The sequence below is a fragment of the Numenius arquata genome, chromosome 3 (genome assembly GCF_964106895.1).
Source record: "Numenius arquata chromosome 3, bNumArq3.hap1.1, whole genome shotgun sequence".
Lineage (NCBI taxonomy): Eukaryota > Metazoa > Chordata > Aves > Charadriiformes > Scolopacidae > Numenius > Numenius arquata.
The window spans coordinates 4,483,110-4,510,888 of record NC_133578.1 but is presented as its reverse complement, the minus strand read 5'-3'; the positions used below and the strand labels follow the sequence as shown (position 1 = coordinate 4,510,888).

The window sequence follows — 27,779 nt, the reverse complement described above, 5'->3', positions numbered from 1 at the left end:
CTGTAAGGAAATCATTGTCATCAGAAACGTTTCTGCGTGACTTAAATACCGGAAAAGCACCCAAAGCTGCAAACTTTGCCGTGGAAGTTTGGGGCTTTTTAATGTTATTTCTGGGATAATTCATCTTTTTGTCGTGCTGAGCACCTTTCCATCATTTACACACACAACAGAGTCAAGCAGGCATTAACCTGCAAACCTACCACTTATGCATATAAATGCATCACACATACAACTATTCCCATATCTCGTGGCATATTATTTGTATGAATATATACCATGCACATAAACACATTTATACACACACACACACACACCCCACGTACAATCCTCAAATACAAGCAGAGAAAAAGGGAATAAATGTCTGGTTTTCCCTGTGTATGAATTCTTTATAAAGTACCGTGTATGTACATAGATATGAATTCTCGTTTCATTCTTTCAGGCTGTGCTGTATCTGATTTTCTACACTTCACTGGGCAACCAGCAGTTCAGTTACACTACACTTGCACTGTACAATTTGTCTCTAAAAGGTTCCCAAAATTATGAAACATCTTGTCTGCTGCCTGACCTGCCCACCGCAGTGCCTCAGCCCGAGGTGCATCCACACATATAGAGATGATGGCACTTAAAAAATAAAATAAAAAATATATATATATATATATATTTGATGCTTGGAGCCCATACAAGTGGCCCAATACACCCCTGCCATTGTGCGGGAGTGGGTTTTAAAGATAAATGGCTGCATGTTAACCAGATTTGACATGCTGCACAAAAGCAGCCACCTTTGGTCCCATGACACAGCCAAACAGAAAAAACAACAAGCAATCCTGGCAAAAGATGTCCGAAGCGAATAAAAGCCCAACAATTTGTCACATAGTCGTTACAAAATGTTCCAGGCTTTGGGGCTTGCCGTGGGACGGCGGCGATAAGAGGAGCATAGAAAAAACGAAGGCTGAGGCTGCCGGGGTGGCGGAAGAGTTAAAAACTCGAGGAAAGCTCCGGTAGTTACAAAGGGGAAACAAAGAGGATATTTTCATTTGGCTCTTTCCGAAGACACACACACCAAAAAAAAAAGAAAAAAAACTGTAATTAATTAAATCAAGAAGCTCAGTTGTTTGGAGAGGTGATTGAAATCTGACATGCAAAGTAGAAATATTTATGTTTACTTTCTATTTTCGGAACCCGCGACGCTACTTTTCCTTCACTGCACTTCCCCACCACTACAATGGCCACGGCTCAGTTTATGAAGGAGTAAGCACCGTCTGTTCGGGGCCAAATCCTGCTCACGTTTCTCATGGCATTTGGTCTTCCCTCATGGGAACGGGCCCAGAAAACTCCGAAGATGCAACTGGGGGAGAGGACTAACGCGTGGCAGCAGAGCTGTACCTGAGCTCCCGCTTCCTGGGAGTTCACGTGAGACAGAAAAGCAAAAAGCCCAAACTTTGATTTGGTTTTGATGAGGCTGAATTTCCAAACAAGTGGGATCCTACGGCTCTCCATTAAAAACAGCCATCAAACCTGACTTTTCCGGTCCGTGTCCCACTGGAGTCACCCGTGCACCCCCATTGACTGCAGTCGGGTTAGGATTCGCACCTATGCTGGATTGCTAATATTTCGATATATTTTTTACAGCCCCTACACCGAAATAAGGAGTCCAAATGCATCAGTGCAGCTGCTTGCCAAGCTCCACGTAACGGAGCTCACATTTTAAAATACCTTTCAGTCAATAATCATCATTGCTTCAGTGATTACCCTTAGCTTCTTTACATTCAGTGGTAGATAACTGGTGGGGCCGGGGAGGGGGGGAGTTAAAAGCGATATTGTCCTCTAAATTAGAATAATCGGTTGTGTAATAAACTCAGAGAATTTGATTATTAGAAACATATATTCATAATTTTCTCCGCCCGATTCCTTGGCATCCGCTTTGCCCTCTGACGAAACGATGAGTGATACTCGCTCCTCTGCAGTCCCAGCGAATGGCAGAGTGCTTTGGAGACACTACGCTCCGCAGAAGCCCTGTGAATGAGTTCGGCAGTATTTCCCCGTCTCGTAGACAGGGAAAACGAGCACGGCGAGGTTAATTGACTCGCCGGCGAGCACACAGAGCACTTGATGCTGCGCTCACCTACCCCAGCTCTGTACCAGCAGAGCAGGGGCTGGGATGGCATCTCGCTCATCCCATCCTGTCCCATCCCATCCCATCCCATCCCACCCTGCATCCTCTTCCCGGCAACATCACAGCGGTCCAGCGTGGACCGGCACGACATGGCCTTGCCCTTGTCCCTTTCCTGGGCCTAATCCCTTCGCAGGATGTTTTGTACGAGCAAATTAAATAGCAGCAAAACCGCCTCTGAGGTGCACGGGGTTTATCGAAAGGCGAAAAAAAACCCCAACCCACAACCAAGAACAACCAACCAAGTGTCAGCCCGAAGAGAAGTTCATTATTATATGTCAAGGAAAAATTAATAGAAAGGGTTTCAATAGTTAAATTACATGGCTAAATCAGCCTTTCTGCAGGAAGACCAGCTTGTTTTAATTAAAGCATGTTATGTTCAAATGCATTGTGCGCCTGCTTTACAGCAACCTGATACCAACACCTGTACGTCCCTTCTTCAAAAATTCAAACTCCTTCCACGTATCCCGGCCCAGCCACCGACGTTACCGAAAGTCCGAGTTATTTTTAAATATACGAGGAGATAACTAAGCCAGGGCTCTCCGTGGAACGGAACAGGGGGACAAGGACTGTTCAAATCATGGAAATGTCAGTTCCAGCAATGTGTGCCTCGGATTTTTTATTTTATTTTTTTTTTCCTGACTGTCAAGAAGATTTTAAATCTTTCATATCTGTTTGTTGTCAGGTTTGCCTCCAGCTTTTTGTATCTGCAGGTTGTATTTTTTTTTTTATTTTTTTTTTGCTAGGAATTAGCATTTCTCATTTGCTAGCTGAAAGTTTAGAGAAGGCACCAAAATACCGATAAACAAAGTTCATCTCAGGGAAAATCTCTGTATGCATAACCTAGTTAACAATTCTTTCATGCTTTGCAGGATGAAATTTGAAATACACGTTTAAAAAGAGGGTTTTTGCAGAAAGCATCGGTACCACCGAGGCTTTTCTGGTGCCCTGTGCTAATTTTAAACAAGAAATCATTATGATTTCCATGCCATATTAGCATCCCTTTTATTTCGCGGTATCTCTGCTGCACTATTTCAACTCACTGCAGGTTGCTCTTACTTCATTTTTTTTTTTTTTTTTTTTTTGATGCCGCGTCCTTTAAAGACACACCGGAGCTGAAGACAGCGGGGATTACCGGGGACTTCCCATTTTTGGCCTCTCTAAAGGATCTCAGCCAAACATTTGGTGTAGTTAAACTCTAGCTGCTGCCACGACACACGTAACGTCGCTCCCCCCCCCCCGCCGCCCCCTGTCCACCCCCCCCCCCCAAAAAAAAAGTGCAAAACTGCTGCATTATGCCATCTCTGGCAGCGTTCGCTCCGCGTTTGCTGCGAGTGGGGAGGGGGGGGAAACAAAAAAAAAAAAAAAAGATACCGAATGCACGGATTGATTTTCAAATTACCTCAATATTTTGAAAACATTTTCACCTGCATGCTGAGAATGCTAAGAATAGGCAGGAAGGCAATTGTGCATTTGCACAGCCTCCACTGCATTCATTTATAAATTACCTCATCACTGACTGAAATTAACACTGATTCTTACAGGCAATTTCTCAATTTCCAATGCTAATTACATTTTTTTTACTTTTAAATTCTGTACCACCTGTTTTGGGCAAGACATCTTAGGCAGCGCGACCGCATTTAATCACAATTTTAATTAACCGCCCTGTAGATGTGAAAAAGAAGCAATTATAATGTAGATGAATGATGATTTTTCTGCATTAAATTGTTTTGTTTCCCTGGTATGTTGATTGTAACACAGCACACAAATACAGTAACTGTACAATTTTTTTCTATTGTAATTTAGTAATTGTTTTTGGAAAACCAGTTTGGGAATGAGTGACTTCATCTGTTTACAAATTGATTGATACTGTTAACTCACTGATTGCTGCAGCATACATTTTGTATTGCACAGCCTAGCATAAAATATAATTAGGCATGCACAGACTTTGCAGCACCATTTTGGAATCTGAAAATCAACTGTAACCGAAGTGTGTTTTCCTGGAGCATCCTTGCATCAGCCGGGGCTGATGATAACGATAATCAACAAACAATGGGCTTTTCCCATCCCGCCGCTGGTAGAAACCCTTGGATTTAATCCGATAGTCTCAGGGCGTAAGTTTGGGGGTTGTTTTGGGGTTGGGTTTTTTTTTTTGTTGGGTTTTTTTTTATGGATTGTGCTTTGCCAGGCCTGGGTGCTGAGGGCTGGCAAGTCTCAGATCTCGCCCAACTCCCTCAGATCGCTATCGGGGAGGAGCAGGCGAGTGATGGAAAGAAACAATGATGGCAAAAAGAGCGGCGGTTCACAGAACCCGGGGATCGTTACTGACACGCGTGTGCCGTGGCACCGGCTATCTCCAGCTACACGTTACAGGGGGAGAAGATCTCGATCTGACTCATGGCTGGCAGATACAGATCGTCCAAGTTATATATATCTATATATCCCTGTCGGAGGCAAAGCCTGCTCACTTTCTCAGGGAGGGAGGTCGTGCCGGAGTGGGAAGGGAGCAGAGGTGCAGCACTAGTAGCACCTGGGCTGTGGGAGATGATGCCACCACCACCAGGATGGTCCTACCTGGGGGTCTCCCACCCCAGTGCTATGAATCCCCCAGTACAGGTGGGATGGGGTGCAGGGACACAGGGAGAAGTGCACCCCAGAGGTTACCTGTGCTGCTCTCAGCCCCGCAGAAGAGAGGTGGCAGCTCTCCCCTTCCCAATCTCCTGTGCAACACATGGAGAGAGAGGTCTCTACCAACTAGGACTTGCCAAGAGGTAAGACACCATGTCAGCCCGTGTGCTGCCCCGTCGCCACCACTTGCAGTGTCACCCACAAGGGGCCAAAACCAGGACACCGAACCCAAGGGATGAGGCAGACCTAGGGTCCCGTGCTGCCACCCACCACAGGGGCACAGGGGGTCACTGCCATTTGGAGACATCTTGGGGGGTTCCTGGTCTCATCTGCTGGCCTGCTGGCTTTATAAGTATTTGTTAAGAGGGAAGGACATAAAGTCTACTGTTCAGTAGGTGATTTTTGTAAGAATCCAGCTATCCATACATAAAAGGGTCTATTATCTCACTGTGGAAGAGATTTACACGCGTAACTCCCATTAACTCTTATGGGACTTAGGCACGTAAATCTCTTGTGCATCTAGAGAAGAATAGACCACATAAGGTCTTGTGATCTATACTGCTAGTAGGTTTAAGTCCCTTTCATTTATAAAGCTATACAAAAATTAACCATTAAAGCTTCTTCTGTGCAAGCTGTCCCCCTACATATATCACCCAGCTCTCTGTTTGAAGTACTTGATGTAAACGCATACTGAGGAAAGGTACCGGAGAAAGCAAGCCCATTCATTTCAGTTAGTAAAACTGTCATAGTTGAAAGGAAGCAGGCTAAGGGCAGGTAGAAAAATCGTACAGGTTTTGCCCAACAGATTCAATTTCAGATGTAGGCTCTCCACTGCACTGTTTGGAGAAGGAATACCTTCATTTTGCTGAACGGCTCCCTCCTCCCCCTCCTTCCCTCTCTCCCATCCCTACTTATAGCCCTGGAGTAAAGCACGGTGCCTTGGACCAAATAACCCCAAGTGGCTGGAGCGATACGATCTTTACACAATCAAACTAAGATGCTGCATCTACTAAGGAAAAATAAATAAATCTTTTCTTTCATAAACTTGTTTAAGCTGAAATGTTCATTGGTAAGCCTGTAAAAGTGGGAACATCTGTGCTCCTGCTGGGATTTGATGTCTCGCCACAAACCTTTCCATAAGCACTTTGTCTCTGATAGGAAACAAAGAGGAAAATACCTGATCCCCAGCCTCAGTTGGGCAGCTCCTTATATCTTCACGCCCTGACCTACTGAGCATTCCTCCCGGCAACGAGCCGCTTCCCAGGGCTACCTCCACCATGGAAGCTGGCTAACTAATCTCTCAGCAAACACTTGCAGCAAACCTGAAGAGAGTTTAAAAAGGCGACGAAGAAGGGGAGAAGAAAACCAAAAAAACCCCCCCAACTTTCTACAGATAAAGCCTACAGCGTCTCGAAAAGAAAAGAACCAGAATCTAAATATAGCTCCATATGCTCACGTTTTCTCTTGGTGAACTCCCGAGACGCAAACTTGTGGCCACCTAACGAACACATATATGTATTTTTTAATCTTTATCCAGTTTCCTGCTCCCTTCCCCTAACCTGCCGTAACCCAGCTTGCTGTAGTTCTGCCTGCCAACAGTCGTCCGACTACGCTTACAGGTATTTGCAAAGCGCTGCTTTTATCACCGCGACACCGCTGGGATGATATGGCACTTGAAAAGTCCATCCTGCCTGCCCTGCCTGCACACGGGGTAACCTCTCCTGAGGAGCTTATAAGAAAATCCACTGTTGAAATAAATAACAACTCTCAACAAATGATCAAAGAAGAAATAAATCTTTTACCCTTATAAGACTTCTTTTTTTTTTTTTTTAAACTGAAATCCCATTTTTTAACTGGATAACAGTTAAGAGGCTACCGGCCACCTCTTTTTTTTTTTTTTTTTTTTTTTTTCTCCTGGGAGCTACGTTTTAAATGTTTGCTGCACGGATATTGGACAGACAAATGGATCTGTAGCTCTTGGGAGCAAAAGCTTTTAAAATAAAGTTTGTGCGCAGTATACGAAAACATATTGTTTGGACTTTAAGTTCTAATATCTAGGAATAAACAGAGCATTAAATCAAGCAAAACTGTGACAAGGCCAATATGCACATGGATGATGCCAGCGAGGCATCTCCAGCCCTTTGTTCACAGCTTAACAAAACTGTGCCGTCACACCACTTTAGCTCAACAGTGCCTGTCGAATGGGCATCAGCAGATCAGCCAATGCCTGTCACACACACAGCTGAAAAACTGTTTGAAAGCAAGGCTTACTTTAGCACAAGTCTGGTAGGAAAAGTGAGAAGGGATTTTTAATCATCTGGTAAAGGCTACATATAGATATTTAGGGGGAAAAAAAAAAAAATAAAATACATATATATATATATATAGTCAGCGCTCTTCCCCAGGAGGGGAACACAGTGTTGCTCTTTTTCACCTTTAAGGAAGGAATGGTGTTGCCTGTTCCTCGCTGTGCTGTGCCCTTTCCACGCTACGTAAGAGTTGGGATTATTTTCCAAGCAGTAAAATTGCGTCGGGGTGGGGGAATGTCCCAGGGAACGATCCCGATTTGGCCGATACTGTCTTAAAAAATTAATTTTCGCATCACTCTACTTGGAGCTCCCCCCTCCCCACCCCATCCCGTGACAGAGGATAAACGAAATAACATATTCAAGGAAATGTTTGTTTTGATTCTAATGCAATTATCTTTGCAGACGAACGTCTGTCTGGGTTGGTTGAGGGGTTGGGTGGGTTGGTTTTTTGGGGTTTTTTTTTTTTGAGCTGATCAAAATATGCTTTCATTGGTATTAACAACCTTCTCCGTCACTTCTCTGAGCAGCCGGAGCGCAGAAACGCGACGCTGCTCCGCAAAAGCATCGCAGCAAAAGCAGCTTGTTAGCGACGCCAACTTCTCTCTTTGTTTTACAACACCTTTTTTCCCCCCTTTATGGGTTTTTTGGTTTGGTTTTGGTGTTTTCTTTTTTTTTTACACCCCCTCTCCCCAAGCCGGCATCCTCCGGGGGTGTGTGTGTGTGTGTGTGTGTGTGTGTGCATCCCAGCGCTCATCCCCTCCGGCGGCGGGGAAGGACCGGGGCGGTCCGGGGGGGTTAGGGGATGAGGGGGAGAGAGCGGAGGGGTCCGGGGGGGGAGCAGGACACGGGCAGCCCCGGGTGTTGAACCCTCTCCCCCTGCCTGCCCGCCGCTGCTGTCAGCTCGCTGCCTGCACTTTAGCTGTCTCTTTCCCAGTCCCTACCCTGTCAGTTTCTGGCCTGCCAATTTCCACTTGAAGCTTGACTGGGCTGATTTGATGCAAATACCTCCAGGGAAAACCCTGAAACTGATGAACAGTTATGTCAAGTCGATTTTGCACCATCGGGAAAAGGTAACCTCTGCGAGAAAAAAAAACAACAAGGTTAAAGAGACAAGGGCTTTTCACGTGTAATACCACTGCTGCACATCTCGTTCACTGTTTACCATCCCTCAGAAATTGTAACTGTCAGAATTAGTCCTAATTGCAGATGCGAAAGCTGCCATTATAATAAAAACAGAGGCAGTGCAGGCATTAAATGTAGCAGCCTAATTTGTGAGACTACTGAAAAGGTAGAGTAAATGAATATTTCATTACTTTAATTACCAGGGACTACTCTTTTCTTGCTGTCTTATGATAAGTGTTGCTGTAACTAGCAACAGCAAACATCCACTAAAACATAAAGTGCAATAATAGTACTGCTGTCAGGATCGCTGCTTTAAAATACGAGCCGGGGGGGGGTGTGGGGGGTGTGGAAAGGGGGGAAATATAACGGTTTATCTATTTCTTAGAGATCCGCAGGAGTAGGAGATGGAAACTCGTTTAACGTCAAAAAACAAAGAGGCGAGTAAACAGGTTTTAGTCAAAGAAAATAATGGCCCGGAGGATGGCGGGGGGGGGGGGGGGGGGGGGGGAAGGCGGGGGGGGAAGTTGAGGACACACTTGAAATCCCAGACCCCGAAGGAGCGGCGGGCAGCGCGGAGCCGCTTCTCCTCCTCTCCCTCCCTCCCGGGAGCGAAGTTTGGGGGCTGCGCCGCCGCGGGGGCCCGGCTGGGGACGAGAGGGGGGGCGACGGAGGGAACCGACACCACCCCCCCCCCACCCCCTTCCCGGGAGCACCCGGGCCGCCCCGCCGGCCTTCCTTCCCTCGCCCCGGGGAGGGCTTTGCTCGCCAACGCCGGGTGACAGCGCCGGGACACTGTGTGTGTGTGTGTGTGCTGTCGTGTCCCCCCGCCCTCGCCCCAAAGAGGCGGTTGACACTTCTGCCCTGAGAATCGGGGAGGGCGAGAAGGTTCCGCACCCCCACCCCCCCTCCGCCCAAGCGCACCGCGCCTGCGGCTGCCCGCTCCTCACCGCGGTGCTCCCCGGGGGCGGCGGCTCTTGGCCCGCACGGTTTGGGGTGGGGTGGGGGGGGGAGGGAGAGGGGGTGTCCCGTGGGAGTGAGCCGGCAGCTTCCCGGCTTTTGGCGGGGGGGTGAGGGGGCTGCGCTGGGCGCCCCTCTCCCGCCCCGTCGGGGATGCCCTGCCCGGGGCCAGCCGCTCCGCCCGCCCCGGGCCCCGCTGCCCCGCACCGAGCCCCCCCTCCCCCCCGCCCGCCCCGTCGGGGATGCCCTGCCCGGGGACAACGGCTCCGCCCGCCCCTGGGCCGCCTCAGCCCCCGCTGCCCCACACCGAGCCCCCCCTCCCCTTCTCCCCGTCGGGGCCGCTGTTCGCCCGGCCGCGGTTGCCGGCCCCGCCGCTCCCGCCACCAGCTCCCGCCAGACCCGGGGAAATTTGTCAACAATTCGCAACCACTCTGGTAATTACATTCCTGGAATCCGCAGCGATAGATGTAAAGATAGGAAGCTGCCTTGACTTTCCGCTTGGAATAATCATTCCTGTTCGCAGCGACCTATTCCTCTTTCCAGTCCTTCCTAACCCGTGTTCCCCCCCCCCCCCCATTCCGCTTCCTACGCTTTTCTGCCACTGGGATCTCCAAAAAACCATACGTGACGAGTCGCTGTGCCTTGCTCCTGTCCTCACTCCCTGTCCGAGGAGGCACCAGCTCCCTCCTCGCCTTTGTGTCCCCATCTCTCCAACCCAACTTTCCTGTCAAAGACCCGAAAAAATATGCAAGGCTTGCGCTGCCGCTGAGAAGCGGGACAAAGTTTAACTTCTCTGTTGGCAGCCGGAGAATAACTCCCGGGCAGAATTCGAGCAAAAGATCTGATTTGCTGAATTCTGCTCTTTGATTTGTATTTGTGTGTTATTGCTACTGCTAAGGTTGTTGCCAACCTCAATTAGATCACAAATGAGATCAGTTTAATTCAACTCCCAAACTGTGACCTGACCATGGTCTGAAAGTATTCAAAAACGCGTTTTTAAGCCTTCCTTTGATTTCAAAAGGAATACTGCATGCTTGGTCATTCATACAAAATAACATAAAACGTAATTATGGGATGATTTGGCAGATGACATTCCTGCCAAACGACGCTCCATGCCAGATACCGTAACGCTATGGCTGCTCTCCTGGTGCTCCAGCCCACAGCGCCCTGCCTGTAAGGTAATGGGGTGCGCACGATACCAAGGTGTTTAATGTATTTGGGGAGGCAAAAGCAACAGCAACGACCGCACCCCATTAAACCCCGGCTCCCCCCCAGTTAGAAACTGCTGTATCACTTGGAAGGGAAGCGGAGCCGCGCTATCAAATCACCGGGAGGCTGTGACAAAGGGAGCTTGCAGCTTGACACACGGGTAACAACATAGCAAACACCTTTAATTCTGTCATGTCTCATACCCTTTGCTTTCTCACACGTTTGTGGCTGCTCTAACATTGACACCTACACTTTAACAAAAAAAAAAAAAAAAAAAAGAGAAAAAAAAAGAGAAAAAGAAAACCCTCGACAACAAAAATCCCCAAATGAAGCAAACTTACTCAAGCTAAAAAAAAGAAACACCTGTAAAGTTATTCTTACGCCCAGCAAAAACAACTAACTTTTTAACTCCTTCTTCTAATGGCTCAGAAAAGAGCGGGAAGCAGCTTTCTCGCCCCAAAAAGTTCACTTTTGGGAACGTGAAGCCCCCGCCTGTCCTTCAAACCCCGGGAGGCCGGAGTTGACGGGAAGCCACTCGTACAGGTTTGCCCGCGTAACTTCTCAGCTATGCTGCTGCTCGAGTGCGAATCCTAAATTGACCTTCCCCTCTTCGCAACGCTTGCGAGCTTTCCTAGAGAGGTTTTGGGATGTGTTATACGTGTGGGGACAGACACAGAGCGTGTATATGCGCGTGTGCGTACGCACACGCGTGTAGATAACCCCTAACTGACGGAGGGGGCTTTCGTGGCGATGCCTCATAGCTCTTCCTGGCCCTGGATCTGATGGATTGCCCCCGAAAGATTCAACTGCCACCAAGTACAAGATGTGTCAGGTTGAGAGGCTGCGGTGGCTTCAGCGGTGACACCTCCTCGCCTGTGTCCCCCCCGCTCCAAACCCCCCCACCACCACCACCAGGCCCAGTACCTGCAGGGCCAGTGCAGGGCCCTGGAGAGCAGAAGGAGTTAACGCTTTTTCCAGCGTTACTGGGTAGGTTAATATCACAGCTGCTTGGTAAAGCATTATCCAGCACCTCACTTAACAAAAGCCTGCTTTTGCAAACAGACTCCTACTTTTCCCCAAGTGTCCAAAGGTGTTTACTGAAGTAAATCTGCCTAAATCCTCCATTGCTTGGGTCATGGGGGTGGTTAGGAGGGTGGAAGGTGTAGAGATAATCTCTTTTTGTAAATTCTGCAAATCTTCTGGGAAAAAAATCAGGAATCTGTGTCACATGCTTCTGTTCAACTGGTAACATCTCGGTTAGTGTGCTCCTTATGAGTGAAATCTGCCATAGCGGCTCCAGGAAAATAAGACATCCCTCCCGCTCCTCATTGTTCAAACTGTTCTTCCCTCTCGAAGTTGCTTTAGCACGTTTAATCTATTTGCTGACGGGGGGGGGGAACCTGTTAGGCTCTTAAAAGTGGTTTCTGGGGGGAAAAAAAAAAATACAAAAAATAAAAATAAAAAAAAAATAAAATGACAGTTTGGTCGGCAGGAGATAGTGCAGTTGAAAACTTGTCACTTGAGATTTCTGCACTACCCCGGCTATTCCAACACCAGCAACTGCATATTACTTTTTACGTGTTGCAAATAGAGGCAAACAACACAGGAAATTTTGACAGCTCTGCCTGAAAGGGCTTAAATACTTCTCAGTAAGCAGGATCCAGTTATAAATAACCCTTCTCTTGGTGAGAAAAAAGTGGCTACGACCAAAGACCTCACCATTTTTTGTTTAAAAAAAAAAACACCAAAAAAACCCTGTCTGATTAAAAACACAGAAGAGCTTCTGAAGAACAAACAAACAGGCAAATCTGGGGTGGGGTGGGGGGGACACACAGAGGGACGAGGAGGGGACAGCCGGAAAATGTACACGGACGGGACTACGAAACCCCACGAGGGAGCCCAGCGAGAGAAAGTTCCACAAATCTCGCCTTCCTCCTCCTCCTCCTCCTCCTCCTCCGTGCGCATTTTCTGATGCCGCTGAGGATTTGCTGAGTTGCTGCTTTTCCCCGTCGGGTCGGGGCAGGCCGGGCCGGTCGCCAACCCGGGGACACCCCCCGCCACCGCCGCGGCCCCCAGCCCCGCAGCATCGCCATCCTCTCCCAGCCCTGCCAGCCGCCAAACCACCCCAGCCCGACCCTTCCACCCAACTACCAAAAAAGAAGTAAATATATATAATATATATATATATTCGAGAAAAATATCTTTAAACGGGGGAAAGGGCGATTTTTCACCGCTAATCTCCTCGCCGGTGGTGGCCAAGCCTTAGCCTCACCCCCTGCCACCCCCCGCTCCCCAAGGTCACGGCGAGTAAACAATAATAGTAATTAAAACAAAATAATAGGCAGCAGTCAAGAGCTGAGAGTACACACACCTGACCCTAACTATAACAGACTTCTCAGAGTAGAATTTGATCCCTCTCTGACACTTTCTACCTCAAGTGTTAGAGCGAGTGGCCATGAATAGTACAGGCATGCCATCTTGTAACACTATCTGCCTGTCAGAAGAGCCAAGGCTGGGTAGAGCAGGATCTATATAAGGCTTGTAACTAGGGGAAGCCCAACAAACAGCTACAAACACCTAAGTTATTTTACTCAGCCTCCACCCTTCTGCTTTTTCCCCCCTTCTTCTCACTCTCTTCTTTTTTTTTTTTTTTTTTTTTTTTTTTTTTTTTCCTTTTCATCTTGGCTTTCTGTTGCAGAATGCAAATGTAGCCTGCCGGCGGTGAATGGGCTGAATTGTGATTAAGAAGAAGAAGAGCTCCTTTCTTTGTTCTCCCCTCAGGGGATGTTTACTGGGAGAGACACAGCGGATCAGATATGAAAGGCATTCAGGTCAGCATTGATGTGAGCGAAAGTGAAATCATACCTAAGGCATTCAAAAGACCGCCGTGTCAGGGGTTCAGCTAACGGTGCATCTACTGTGTGTGTCTTCCCTGTTAGGCACACAAAAAAAAAAAAAAAAAAAAAAAAAAAGAAGAAGAAAAAAAAAAGAAAAAAAAATCTCTCCACAAACAGGCATTTTTTTAAAATTACAACAAAAATTACAGAGAGAGGGGATACTAAAAAAAAAAAAAAAAAAACACCAAACCAAAAAAACGAACCACCAAAAAGTTTTCCCTCGCTTTACCTCCCGAGCAGAAGCTCCAAGACTTTTAGTGCTCTTTTCCCCTTATGGATCACGGACGGAACAGGTCAACTTGTATTAATTGTAGCTCTTGGGATCAGCATCGTTTTTTAGGGGGAAATGATGTCGTCTGGAATGTGAACCGTTATTTTCAGGCGGACCTATGCGTACCATACCTATGCATATACGATAGATGCATGCATAGGTGTGTATGCATGCATACATGGATCTCTGTATTTGAGTTTCGGTGAGCTGCGTGGCTTATTCATTCGGATACGAAACACGAGCGATCGTTCCTTGCCTCCCTTGAAGCAACTTCAATGATAAAGGAGAGTGTGGAATATCAAAACAGCACAGCACACCTTAAAAAGTGATCTTTTATTGACTTGGAAACTCCTAGAAACACTTTGCTGAAAGCTCGCAGCGTAAGAAGACGGTAACCGCAGGCGTAAGAAGTTGGTAGAGAGCTATTTAAGTTAAACTGCTTCAAGAAAAAAAGTCCAGGCATTGTCATTCTTTTCATTAAAAATGCTTGATGAAGAAATATTTGGGTCTTGCCTTTTTTTTTTTTCTTTTTCTTTTTCTTTTTTTTTTTTTTTTTAAAGTTTATACTTCTCACAGCCTAAATATTCTCTCAATAGACTTTCCAAGTGGTTAGCTGACGCTGTTGGCATAAACAGAGATATGCAAATATATAGGGGGAAAAAAATCGCAAATTACAGTTAAGCATACAAAGAGTTAGGAGGCGGCTGGCTTTACAGGGGCTGAAATGAAAATGAAAACAAGAAATCATTAAAAAAAAAGCCTAAAAAAATCAAGGGACAGGACTGGATGTCGTGTGCAGTAACCATTCCCACTATTCTGAATCTGTTCCCACCTTCAGAACCTTAGTTAAAATATATTGTTTGTCTAATGCTCACATCTGCTTTAATGGTGACGTGTAATTCTGAAATATTTTCAACTAGTGTTTCTGCATCACAGATTTCTCTCCTTTTTCTCTATACTCTAAAAAGACAACTAAAGAGCAATCAAAAAGGTGTCTGACTTGGCCATTCAGACAATTGCACCCTTGTGGGAATGCTGGAATGAATGGTACAGTGGACACCCCAGCACTATTGACGTTATAAACATGTAAATGAAACACATTAGGGCAGACAATCAATTGTCTGTGAGCACTGCAAACCTGCACTCCCTTTCTATGTGACAGGCACAAAATAGTGTCTACCTTGGGAAGCCATGGTCTTGGAGAAAAAAAGGACAAAGAGTTCTCTTTCACAGAGGAGAAAATGCACCTTAAAAGCACTGGGGATAATGCAGATGCCAAAAACTGTTGTGAGGCGAAGAATTTCCTATTTCTTGGAATGAATGTGGGGCTGCTGTAAAAGAATCAACACCCTTCTTTCCACTCTAAAGGGAGACGCACATTTTTCTTGGGGAATACTACCAGCCTGTCCTGAGAGCTTGCATCTCAGTCTTCCATGTATTTTCCCTACCTTGGGCAGTTGGCTATGTATAATTATCGATAATTAACTTGTAATGGTTTCCTTATTCTCCCCCCCCCCCACCCCCCCTTTTCAAATATGGCTTTTCCAGGCACCAAATGCGTTTTTCTTACAGCAATCAGAAATCCCCCCAAAAGTTTCCTTGCGGAGCGTGTGCGTGGAGCGAAACCCAGCAAGTACCGAACGGTCACGAATGGGCAAACAGTAAATCAGGCACTAATCTCCAAATTCGCTGGTTTTTCTCGAAACTCGGGATCAAATAAATAGAACAGCCTCGACACAGAAAACAACCTCCTCTGCTCCCTGTCACAGCTCAGTCTGGACACGGATCTGCTCCCGAGAAAACGGAGCTGGATGGTCATCACTCCCTGCTCGCCCGCGTTCATTGCATTAATTTTTAATACCTATCTCCAGGTGTTTTTCTGGAGGCGGCACGTTCCTCTCCCTACCCAAGTACCCAACTCTGGAAGTAATCTCCTCGCAACGGATTCCCAGCCCTGCAGAGGTCCCCGGGAACAGGAGCGCTCCCAGATGCCCGCTCTGCCTTGTGCCACCTGAATTTCACAAAAAGCAGCTTTCCTCCTCACACCCGAGCCCCAGTCTAGCTACCTCCAAACTTCTCCAGGCAGGGAAGACAAGCTTCACTTCCCACTCACTAAAGGCAGCAGGCAGGCTGGCTTTGCCTTTTTTTTTTTTTTTTTTTTTTCCTTCCCCCCTCCCCTGTTTTTCAAGTGGGAAGTGAAGGAGGTTTTTCCCCCCTTCCCCAGCATCCCCGAAAGGAGAGTGGGTGGGTATCTTTTTTTGGGAAAGGCTCTCTGGGCGAGTATAATCGTGTCTGCTTGTTTGGTCTGTGTTCTGCCTCGGATCAGACGCCCTGAAAGCATTGAACTTTCTCCCTTTTCTTTACAACTGGAAGCGAGATGGCAAAGGAATCAAAGCGAGCTGTTTACAGAAAGTTTGGAGTAAATTAGGTCCAACTTTCCCCCCTTCCCCTCCTTCCTGGGGATTTTATTTTTTTATTATTATTATATTTTTTTATTTTTCTTGAAAGGGGAAAGGAAAGGCAGGAAGGCGGGGGGCGGGGGGGGGGGGGGGGTGTTGGAAACCCACCCAACAAACGCCAAACCAACAAGAAGAAGGAGAGAGGCAGCCCATCAGCTGAGGCAGGGCAGGGCAGGGCGCTCGGCCGGCCGGACAGCGCTGCCCGCCCGCCTCCCCGCTCCGCACCGCTCCGCGCCTTTCCGCGCTTCTCCGCACCGGCCGTCAGCGCAGCCCCCGCCTCCGCGGGGCGCCCGTGCGGAAAGGGGGCTCGCTGCCCTCTCCTACTCCTCCTCCTCCTCCTCCACCTCCTCCTCTTCCTCCTCCTCCTCCTCCTCTGCCGCCACTTCTCTCCCGAGTGAAAGTGCCGCGAAGTGAGTCAGGCGCTGGGAATCATCTGACCGAACTTCCCGCAGCTCCGCCGCATTCCTGGGCTGCCGCTCCGCGCACCTCCCGCTCCGCTTTCGGGGTCCTTTCCTTCCCCATCCCTCCGTCCTGCCTCCCCCCCCCCACACCCCCCCCCCCACGGCGGGGGTGGGGGGGGGGGGAATCACCCCTCATTGATTCCCATAGCCCCCCTCCGCACACCTCTCCTTCACTCCGGCAGCCCCGAACAAGCCCGTTATCTTGGAAAAGCCCGAGTTTTCCTCTTTTTCTACCCTATTTAGCTCCGCCGTAATTTTTCCCAGCCCCGTTATCTCCTCCCGAGCCTTGCCCATCCCCGCACACACGCAGAGACACGCACACGCTGAGGCGTTACTTGGATTATTCTGTTTTGTCCCCGTCTGTTAATTCGTGTGTGATTGCACTCCCACTCCCCCACCTTCCTTGACGACCACCTATTTGTTAATATTATTTTTCTTTTTTAGGGTGGGTTTTTAATTTTCTTTGGGTTCTGCTGCGTTTCTAAGGAATTCCTGTCTGATTTCGATAAGCATCACCGTTTCTGGTGTTATCAGCAAAGACACAAGCTCAGAAGTGACATCTTTTCCACGAATCCAGGAAAGAAGAAAAATCCACTCAGTCCAGATAAATCCTGGGCAATTCCCAAGGGGAAAGGCATTGGATACGTGCTTGTCGAGAAAGAGAAAATGAAAAAAAAAAAACAACCAACCAACCAAACAAACAAAAAAAAAAACCAACCAAAAAACCCAAACCAACAACTAACACATCAACCCTAACCCAAACCCACCCTCGCTCGTCTACCTGCTTCTCAGAACCAGAACATTTCTCACTCAGAAATGAATGAAATCAGGGAGCACAAAGAGAAAAGAGTGGACAGAGAGAGAGAAAGTCGAGAATTATTCCCCCCCCCCCCGTCCCCCCCCCGTCCCCCCCGCCCCTGTCTTGGCCAAAGCAAGACCCTGAAGGGAGAAGTTAGACCTTGGCGTAACCAGCGCAACACACTTGCCATCAAGTTTGCCAGGATCTTTTAAGTGGTTACCTCGAAAATCGCAGTTAAACTTTCGACTCCCCAAAGTGTGGTGGCTTCCCAAGTTAGCGCAGTTCCGCCAGGAACACACTTTTTACACGGGAGCAACGAGAACCGGTGCCACCCCGGTCCAGACGTGTTCCCAAAGACCTGGCTGCAACAACGGGGGCGTACAGGCTGCAGTCCTGCTGTCCTGGGCAAACACGGGCAGCCGGCTTTTTTTTTTTTTAATTATTATTATTATTAATATTATTGGGGGGTAGGGTGGTGGGTTGGTTTTTTTTTTTTGCGAAGAAAACACGAAACACGTAGACGCATCCCTCATCACAGAGCATGTGATGGGTTTAACACGCTAAACTAATCATCTTGTATGAAAAAGCGAGGAGGCTGAAGAAGGAGAAGAAGAAGAAGAAGAAGAAAGAAGAAGAAGAAGAAGAAGAAGAAGAAGAAAAGAAGAAAACCCCCCTCAAACACTCAGAATATTCTTTACTGCAAAAGAGCACTTCTGGATGCGTTGCTTTAAATCTCATTCTCTTTTTCTCTCAAAAATGACTGTTTAACATAAGAAAAAAGGCTACTTGACACAAAGCTTTTGTTATCCAGTTGATCAGCAACGTGCTTTAGATACTTGTAAGGGGAAAAAAGCCCCACAACAGACATTGATTTTAGAAAATCAATAACCAACATTTAATAAAAAGAACAGAGGAAACACAAGAGAGGAGAGGGAAACATTACGTGTAATTTTAATGTCTACTAAATTACCCAGAGATGAGGGGAAGGGGAGGTCTCCTCTGTGAGGACCACCTTAAATAATGACAGACACAAGAGTAAAGGGTGGTGGTGGAGGGGGAGAGACTTTAAAAAAAGATAACAAGGAACGGATCCTTGGGAAGCTGCTCGGAATATATTATTTTAGTTGGGGTTTTTTTGTAATACTAAGCCAAGCAAATAGATCAAAGACAACACAAAGGGAAAAGCCAGTGTAACATAACGAACAGTTTCTGACTAAAATTCCTCTATCACTCCCCCATATGGCTCGACGCCTCCACCACAACAAGAAAAAGACACACACACACGCACACACACACACACACACACTCACAACCTAGAGAGAGGGAAGAGGGGAGGGGGGGGCAGGATCATTTGTTTCTAATCAACATTCTCTTGTCTTTGTGTTGGTTTTGTTTTTTTTTTTTTTTTTGGATTGGTGGCGTTGTGTGTCCCCCCCCAACGCGCACACACTCTCCTTCACACACACACACACACACACACACACACACACACACACACCCCCCAACCTCCACCTCTCCACTTCAATGAAGTAGCTGAGCTATAAGCGCACGGGTTCAGGTTCACACAAATATCTTCCTTCCTCCGGCTCCTCCAGAGGAAAGTTGTTGAAAGTGGGGCCGGGATGGCCATGCGAGGGGCTGCGGGGGGGGGGTAGGGGGGGGGGGAAGCGGGGGGGGTAGGGGGGGGGGGTGGGGGGGGGGAAGCTGGCGGTGGGGGAGAGAGAGACCATCAACCGGAGGAGAAAGGAAAAGAAACTCAGGGAGGGGACGGGGGAGAGCCGGAGAAAGAGAGACCCACACCAAGTGAAAGCTGCCAAATGTGAAATCAGCCCAGAACATCGCGTCCCACTGCGCCCCGGCCCTCCGCGGCCGGCGGAGACCGGGGGAGAGGGCAACTGTGGACAATTGGGCACCAAACTCATTAGTATTATTAATTATTAGGGAGGAGGAAGTTTCATTTTCCAGTCCCTAACAATAATAATGATAATAATTAATAAAAAGAATAAGAGAGAGAGAGAGAGAGAGTCGCTAACTCGGTGCCAGCCTGCCTCGGGGTTCTCACGCTGCCGGGTTTTTTCCCAGGGCCGGCTGCCCTCCCGCCCCGCTCCGCGCCTCTCCGCGCACCCCTCCGCTCCCGGCCCCTGACAGCCACCCGAAACACCCGTGGGGAAGGGAAAGGGGGGAAAGGAAGCGCCGGACGAACCGGGCCGCCGCCGCCTCCCCGCCGCTCCGCCGCCGCCGCCGCGGGGCACCGGCCCCGCCCGCTCCGCGCCCCGCGCAACAAACTTTGGGGCGAGGCGGCGCGCTGCTACCCCCCCCCCCTCCTTGCCACCACCCTCCCTTTCCTCACACACACACACACACACACCCCTTCCCCTCTCAACGCTCCGCCGGCGCTCCGCAGCCGCTCAGCCCCCGCGGGACACCCCCTCACTCCCCCCCCCCTCCAGTTTCCGCGCTCCTTCCCCGTCCTGCCGCCGGCTTCCCACATCCCCCCCCCCTCCAACCCCCCCCCCTCCCAACCCCTCCTTCCCCAGAACGGCGGCGGAAAAAGTTTGCTTGGAGGATGAGGGGGTGTGTGTGTTGGTGGGGGGGGGTGGTGGTGGTGGTGGTGGTGTAGTTGGGGGGGGGGGGGGGCGGCTTACCGTTTTTCCTCCGGGGGTTGGCTTGTTTTCGCCTCTTACACCTGGGGCCATCCGCCATGATCTGCTGCTTCATTGATAAAGTGGGATCAGATGGCAGTTGCTCGCATGGGCTCGACTCCCCGGTTCAGCAGCAGGAGCAGCAGCAGCAGCGGCGGCGGCGGCGGCAGCAGCACGCAGGCTCTATGTGAACGACCAAAGACACAGCGACAATGTTGTTGGGCATTGGTAATATCCCATTTAAACGCAGGGCGCCAACGGGGACCCGAATTTCCACCCGCCGCAGGACCCATCCACGCACACGGCGGGGTTTTGCCCTGCCGGGGGTGGTGGTGGTGGTGGCGGCGGGGGGGGGTGGGGGGGTGGGACGCAAGACGGAGCGGACTCCCCCCTCGTTCCCCAGCCGGGCAGATCGCTGCCTTCTTGCTTTATTTATTTAATTTTTTTTTTTTTTTTTTGCTCCCTCTCTCTCTCTCTCTGTGTGTGTGTGTGTGTGTGTGTGTGTGTGTGTGTCTCTCTCCCTGTGTGTGTGCGCGCGTGTGTTGCACCAGCAAAGCAGATCAGAGAGAGACAAGAATTACATCTCAAATAGAGTCATAAACTCATGACCGTATGAGGGAATGCACAGCTTTTACAGTAGGCTGTTTGACTCAATGCTAGGCGGACCATTTCCTCCTAAAAGTACTTTAATTTGACATTAGAACTTCTTTTCGCTAGCCTTCTCTCCTTCCTCTCCTGCCTTTATTTCTTTTTCCCCCCCCCCAAAGTGCACTCCAGCAAAGTGACCAGAGGAGAGGGAAACATGGCTCTCTCCCCTGTCCTTTTGGGGTAAAGCACAGCACGGAGACCTCCCCCTCCCCCCTAACAACGAGGATTGTAATTATAAACCTCCGTCACCTTTTTAGTCAGTTTGACAATATTCAGGGTTTCCCCTGCCCCTTGGTTAAACAAAGCTATAGAGTGTCTTTTTTTTTTTTTTTTTTTTTATCCCCCAGAAAAGAAACAGAAATCAAAACTACCGCTGTCAGAGTTTTCAGGCTTTCAGTTGGGGTTTTTTTGTTTGTTTGTTTGTTTTGTTGGTTTTGTTGTTCAGTTGTTGTTTGGTTTGGTTTTTTTTTTTTTTTTTTAATAACTTGTAAACTTTTGGACCTACCCTCTGTGTGTGTGTGTGTGTGTGTGTGTGTGTGTGTGTGTGTGTGCCCGGGCTGTGCAGGAGGCTCTATCTGTCAAAGGGAGAGGGCAGGAGCGTTTGCTTTGCTGCAAGAACGCTCCCTGAAACTCACTCCGTCTCCAAGAAGATGCTGTAGCTTTAAAGATGCTTTGACTTGAGGATTAGTTTAAACAGGGGGCTATAAAAGATGTAACAGATGCAAACTGTAAAACAAGGGCAATTAACCCTTGCTCTCCTGAGCAGGATCCCCCCCCCTCGCCTTCGCATCTATTGTCTTCTCCTGCACTGGGAGTTTTACACAAAAACCTAAAAAATTATTACCTGCCTCAACAATATTAAAAAAAAAATATTGCAGCAAAGTGGGCTTTCCCCCCTCCTCTTTTTTTTTTTTTTTTTTTTTTTTTTTCCCTCCCCTTATGTCTTTTCAGTCCAGCTTCACACCAGGACTGAACAGTGAAGTGTGTTGCTGCTAGGGCTTTTTATTCCGCCAGAACTCTCTTTTCAGACGGTTGCGGTTATAAAACCTGCTTGGCTAAAATAAATCTGCGAGTAGGTAAGAGGATGGGAATATTGGGAGAGTGTGAGCGGGGTCAGCGTGTTTACTCACACTCTCCTGCTTGGGATTCCGCCTGGACAGAGTGAATTGGTGGCTCTGTGGCTGTGGATGGATGTGGCTGAGGAAGGAAGAGGCTGAGAAATGTGCTAGAAACTTTAGTATTTGCCAGTTATTCCCGACCCTGGAGTGGGGAATGGTGGCATCACCGTGGCAGATCTACCAGGAGATGCAGCGGAGAGGGGAGGATAGGAACCGAGGCGAGCCGGGACCCTCAGCCTGCCTCGGCAAATTGGCGTTTTCATGCAAAACGACCAATGGTGAATTGTTTTAAATGCGTTTCATTACCTTCCCTGCTCCTCAGCCTCCCGCAAAAAGTTGTCAATAATTTTAAACCTGCAGAGCTCGAGAACACTTTTCTTCCCAGAGAACCGGCTAGCTTTTAAAATGTATATATATATATATATATATACATATTTCTTGCTTTTTGGTAAACGACTTTTAAGTTCCAGTCAGTACTTTCACTTCTTGCTGGAGGATCCCAGAAGCTAAGGTGTTACTTCACAAAATAAAATAAAGAAATGAAACTAACTAAGCAGACAAAACAGCAAACTTTCTGTTTGGGGGAAACACATCCTTGGCCGGGGAGCCCTGCCCGGGGCTGGGGCTCCAGCGGTGCCCGGCCGGGCTTGGCTCTGCAGGCTCAGGGAGTGCAAAGCATTAACAGGTACCTGCAAACTTTCCGAGCTTAAGATGTGTAAACCTGAAATAAAAAAGAGCAGGAGGTGGGTGGGTGGGGGATATTTTTAATTCTTTTTTTTTTTTAATTATTATTATTTTTTATTTATTTATTTATTTATTTCATTTTTTTTTTTTTTGCAGGAGGACCAAGTCCCTTCCTAGCGCTAAAACTTTTGCTTTTGCCGCGTTGGAAAAGGCACCTCCCGTACCTGGCTGACAGGTAAAGGGAGAGCAGAGGGGTGGTGGTGGCACAGCCCCGAGAGCCCCGAAACTGCTCGTCCCTTCCCGGAGAGGGACCGAAGTGACTTCAGGTTTCGGTTAAAAAAAAAAAAAAAAAAAAAAATTAAAAAAAAAAAAAAGAGAGATTTTTCGCCCCAAGTATAAACAAGCCAGAAAGAAGCTTAAAAAATAAAATACTATCGAAATTAAATAAGCCCGCTGGAGCGTGAGGTGGTGTGAGAAAAGAGAAGGGGAGGAAGGAAAAAAAAAAAAAAAAAAAAAAAAAAGAAGAGAAAATGGAATTAAATTCCGAACCTACCTGCGAAGTCTTGTTTGTAGTTTTGGCCAGAAATGGTGAGAAGAAAAAGCATGAAGAAGCCGCGAAGTGGAGGAGAAAAGGTGAAGGGAGATGCAGCTCCTGGAGAAATTGTAAAAAGCCTTGCAAAGAGTTGTCGGAAGGACCGTTATTCCTGCTGGGCAGGTTAGGACTGATCTCTTTCTGCCACTCCAGGAAACACAAACCTGGGGACGGACTGACGTGTTACGCCTCTTCTAATGACATTTTTTTCTTTTTCTTTTCTGTAGGAGCGAGAGGAGAGACCCTGAAACACACGCCACCTATCTTTGTGGGGAGGGATAATTGAAGAGCACCAAACGTGAGCATCATGTGGAAACGTGATCGCCAAGTTTCTCTCTGGGAAAGGATCTGGGATAGATTATACCTTGAAGTCTCCGCGAACGCTTTAGCGGCAGAAATGCATATTTCCACCTCCCTCCCGCCCGCCCCCCGCCCCGCGCCCGCCCCCCGCCCCGCCGCTCCGCGCCTCTCCGCGCCGCTCCGCGCCCCGCACCGCATCCCACACCCCTCCTCGGGGGGCTGCATCCCATTCCCCGCGGCTGCAAGCCCCGGGGCGGGGGGGGGGGGGGGGAGAGGGGGGGCAGAGGATGCAGCCGGGGCGGGGGGGGTCCCCCCCCCGCCCCGGCTGCATCCTCTGCCCCCTCCTCTCCCCCCAGCTGCATCTTCTGCCCCCCGGGGTGTCTTGCCCCCCGCGGCTGGATCCCCCTCCCCCAGGCGGGATCCCCCGCCCCCAGGCCAGATCTGTGCCGGATCCCCCCCCCCCTCGCCCCCCTCCTCCTCAGGCAGGATCCCGCCGGATCCCCTGCCCCCAGGGCTGGATCCCTGCCGATTCCACACACCACACACACACCCCCCCTCCTCCTCAAACCTCCCCCCCCCCCCCCCCTCTCCTTTCACGTCCGCGGGCGGGATCCCCCCGCCTCGCCCGCCCGCCGAGCCGGCTGGGGGCCGCATCCTGCCCCGCTCCCTCCCGGTTCCCAGCCCCTTCTCGGAGCTCTCGCCTCTTGCGGTGGGGAAAACTTACCCTAACATCGTGCCTAGAAACTAAACTCTGTTCGGGCGCTGCAAATAAGCTCCTGGCTGACTCCTGCTCGCTTTGGTGCTGTTTTATTTTTATCCTTAACGCGTTTTCTTTTGGGGCATTTTTATTTATTTATTTATTTATTTATTTATTTTCTCCCCCCCCCCCCCCCCTTTCATTTCAGCACTCATCCAGGTTATTCGAACAGTCAGCTAAATCTGATGGAAAAAAAAAAAACCAAAACACAAACAAACAAACAAAAAAAAAACCCCAAAAACAACCCAACAAACAAAAAACCAACCCAAAGCGTGCTGAGATCTTACAGTCTATCTGTTTTGTTCACAGATATGGATCAGGGGTGAGATGGGCTCTCTTCCCTGGCTCTGCTCTCCCTTGGAAGTAGCTGGATGGGGGTAGAGAGACAGCGCGGACGAGGAAGGCGTGGGACCGAACTTCAGGGAGGTTACAAGTTTTTCACCTTTTTTCAAGTATTAAAATTAAAATAAAATTACATGTAGAAAAAAAAAAAAAAAAGGGAAAAAGAAAAAAAAAAGAAACCCAGACTCCACCTTTGCACTGAAGGGATTGGTTATGCAAATATGGAAGGGGTTTCCTGGCAAATACAGCTTTCTACTGTATGGTTAATTAAATCATCACTCAAAAGCCTTCCAATGTGACGCTTCTGTCGTAATCCAATCAGGTTACGTAGGTCCTAAACAAGAAAGATATTTTCCACATCTGGAAGTCAGCAATTTAGCAAGTACTGCACATTATTAACCAATTCAGAGCCCACTTCCCAGGGGGATTTTTTTTCTTTTTTTTTTTTTTTCTTTTTTTTTTTTAAAGTTTAAAGTGTTCTTAACCACTGCTCCGCTGTTTTGTTAATCAAAAAGCTGGTTTACGCCGCGCGTAATTGAGAAGTAATAGCCAAGTAAGTAAAGGCAGCCCGAGCTGGGGATGCTGAGCGTTTATCTGCAAAAGGGGGGGGGGGGGGGGGGGGGGGTGGGCTGAGCCCCGAATCCGCTCTATGCCCAACTCCCAGCACAACCCGCAGCCCTTTCTGCCTCCAAAAGAGCTGGAAATAGTCTCAAGCCAGAGATAAACTTCACATCTTGCCCACTCGTACGCTCCTTTCCGAAGGTAAACGCGGAGCTGCCCAAAGGGCTGTGTTAAAGAGCTGCGAAACAATTTCCCTCCTTCGACAAGAGTTAAATCTATTACAGCACTTTCTTTTTTTTTTTTTTTTCTTTTTTTTTCTTTTTTCTTTTTTCTTTTTTTCCCCTTTTTTCTTTTTTTTCCCCTTTTTTTTCTTTTTTTCTCTTTTCTTTTTTTCTCTTTTCTTTTTTTCTCTTTTCTTTTTTTCTCTTTTCTTTTTTTCTCTTTTCTTTTTTTCTCTTTTCTTTTTTTCTCTTTTCTTTTTTTTTCTTTTTTTCTTTTTTTTTCCTGTTTTCCTTCTTTTCTTTTTTCTTTTTTTTTTTTTTTTTTCCCTCTTCTCCTCCCCCTCCTGCAGAAAACTGAAACAAATGATCCACTGATCCGACACTACACTTTTACTTACATTAAGCTAAGATAAACTGCTCTGGAACCGCGCGTTGACTGGGTGCCTGCAGCAAGAACTGGGACGCGAGAGCAACAGCCGTCGCACTCCAAAATGGTCCTGCCCAGAGAACACCTTTCCGATGATGAAGCGGGGCAAAGGAAGGAAGGGGACCCCCCGCTTTGCCCCCCCTTCCCCCCCCCGCAATGTCTCTTTGCAGCTCATCAGAGCCACCGAGATGGCTTTTTTTTTTTTTTTTTTGGTCCTCTCTTAGTGGGAGCCCCTGGGTGATGCAGGGATGAGGCAGCGCAGCCGGGCGCAGGGCAGGGGAGGGGGGGCTTCGGGGCGCAGCGGCCTCGGGGGGGGGGTGTCGGAGAAATAAACGCCCCAAATCCCCCCCTCTGGGTGTCCCCCGCTCCAACCCCGAGCTGCAGGTCCGTGCGCGGCAGGCGGAGGTGGCGGGGGGGGAGCAAGGAAGGCTGCGCCCTGTTTGCGCCCTGCCTGCGCGCTGCCTGCACGGGGTGCCCGCGGGGCCCGGCCAGCCTGGCTGCGCCAGGAGGAGGGTGCGCAAGGGCTGCCAGCCACGGAGCGGCTTAAAGCAAATCTGCCGCTGAAAATCCGCAATTATGCAAAAGTGGGAGCAAGGTTCTCTAATGCTTTTTAATGATTATTTTTATTTATATTTATATTTTCCCTGGAACGAGTTCTCTCGACTTTGCTAAAAGTTTTTATTTATTTATTTTATTTTTTGCCACTATTCACTAAATGCCCACGTTAATTTCTTTTTATATTTCATGACTTATCCGTGCCTAAATGTACCTGTATTCACAGAGACATATCACACACGCAAAGTGATGATATCTTAATGAAATATATAGCACAGGGCAAATATCCTGAAATCAGATTCGAGTATTATTAATTTGAATTAGATCCTCTCAGATCCAGAAGACACTGCCTATAAATCAAGGGCAGTCTGGCAATTCCTTAAAGAGCTAAACTGAATTTAGATGCATATGATAAAAAGAAAGAAAAAGAAAAAAAGTGAATGCTAATTACTGACTCGCTCGATTTCCAGGCACCCGCATTTTCTATGAGAAAAAGGGAAAAAAAAAAACCAAAACCCAACCGGTAAATTCTCAAGACAAATTAATCCCATTACAAACGCCTTACATATTGTTCCTACATTTCCAGATTACGAAACCAGAGGATGAACCCGGGGATTAAGGGAAGCTGCAGCCCAACCTGCAATCGCGCCGTCGACGTCGTGTCATTAAAATATATATATCTTCAGCTACACCGAAAAACAAACCCTCAGAGCGTGCGATGATGCTCAAGGGCTTTAAGGAACATGTCGGTGTTGTCAGATAATCCCTGTTGGTAATTTTGCAGCCTGTTCTTTCAGCCCTCAATCTCACAGTTTCTCCAGCTCTCAAGTGCCTCAGCCGGGCTTGCGTCGGAGCGATAAACAGCCCTGATCTCCGCAGGAGTGGCACAGCACCCAACCTTATTAGATGTTATTTTAATGTGGTACATGGGGGGGGTGGCTTTTTTTTTTTTTTTTTTTTTTAATTTTTGGACACTGGACATAAACATTTAGCCACCAGCTAAACCCTTCTGAGATGGATTTTAACCTTAATCCAGGCGATGATTTCCTGCCCTGCTCTGAACTAATAACGGGCGTGCAGCTTCTTTAGGAGATGGAAATAATGACAGCCTATAGATCCTGCCTTTAGTGGGGTGGTGCTGGCAGCCCGGCTCCCAGACCCTTCGCGGTCACCGTCCCCACGCACAGCCCGTGCTTCGCTTTATTTTAAACTTCGGCAAATACGATTTCCCCGCCCCACCCCCCACCCCCCCTCCATCCATTTAAAACCAAACAGACCCAAAATATCCTCACAGTCCCCAGCTCTCTCCTTGCGTCAGGCTCCCGGAGCGGTGGCTCGGAGATGGGGTTAAGGACAGTTCTCTGGGTGCAGGTTTTCCCTCTTTTTTCCTCAAGTTTTCCCGCGTGGAAATGCCGAGAGGTGAGATGGGGGCGGCCAGGTGGTCCTGATGCAACCCTGACCGAGCGATGCCACAGGTGACGCTGGCTGCCTCCTCCTCCTCAGTGGGTTTCCCTGTGTCCACTGAACCCATCGTGGTAGAGATACCCCCCCTCTGGAGACAACCCCATGTCCTCCCCATCCCCAGGTGGGGCTGTAGGGCCAGCTGTGGGAACACCCTGCTGCCCAGGGGCTCGTTACCATGAGAAAGGG

General features: G+C 48.5%; 1 protein-coding gene across 1 annotated transcript in view; it reads right to left on the bottom strand.

The window, feature by feature from the left end:
* ZEB2 (zinc finger E-box binding homeobox 2) overlaps positions 1-24,059 on the bottom strand; it is a 119,117-nt gene extending 95,058 nt beyond the window's left edge. Inside the window, exons 1-4 of the mRNA XM_074145568.1 lie at positions 23,991-24,059; positions 23,131-23,187; positions 22,928-23,026; positions 19,928-20,107 (exon numbers count right to left, since the gene is read on the bottom strand). Coding sequence (XP_074001669.1) covers positions 19,928-20,000 — 73 coding nt within the window. The 5' untranslated portion in view covers positions 20,001-20,107; positions 22,928-23,026; positions 23,131-23,187; positions 23,991-24,059. The remainder of the gene's footprint in view (positions 1-19,927; positions 20,108-22,927; positions 23,027-23,130; positions 23,188-23,990) is intronic.
* Between the last annotated feature and the right edge of the window lie 3,720 nt (positions 24,060-27,779).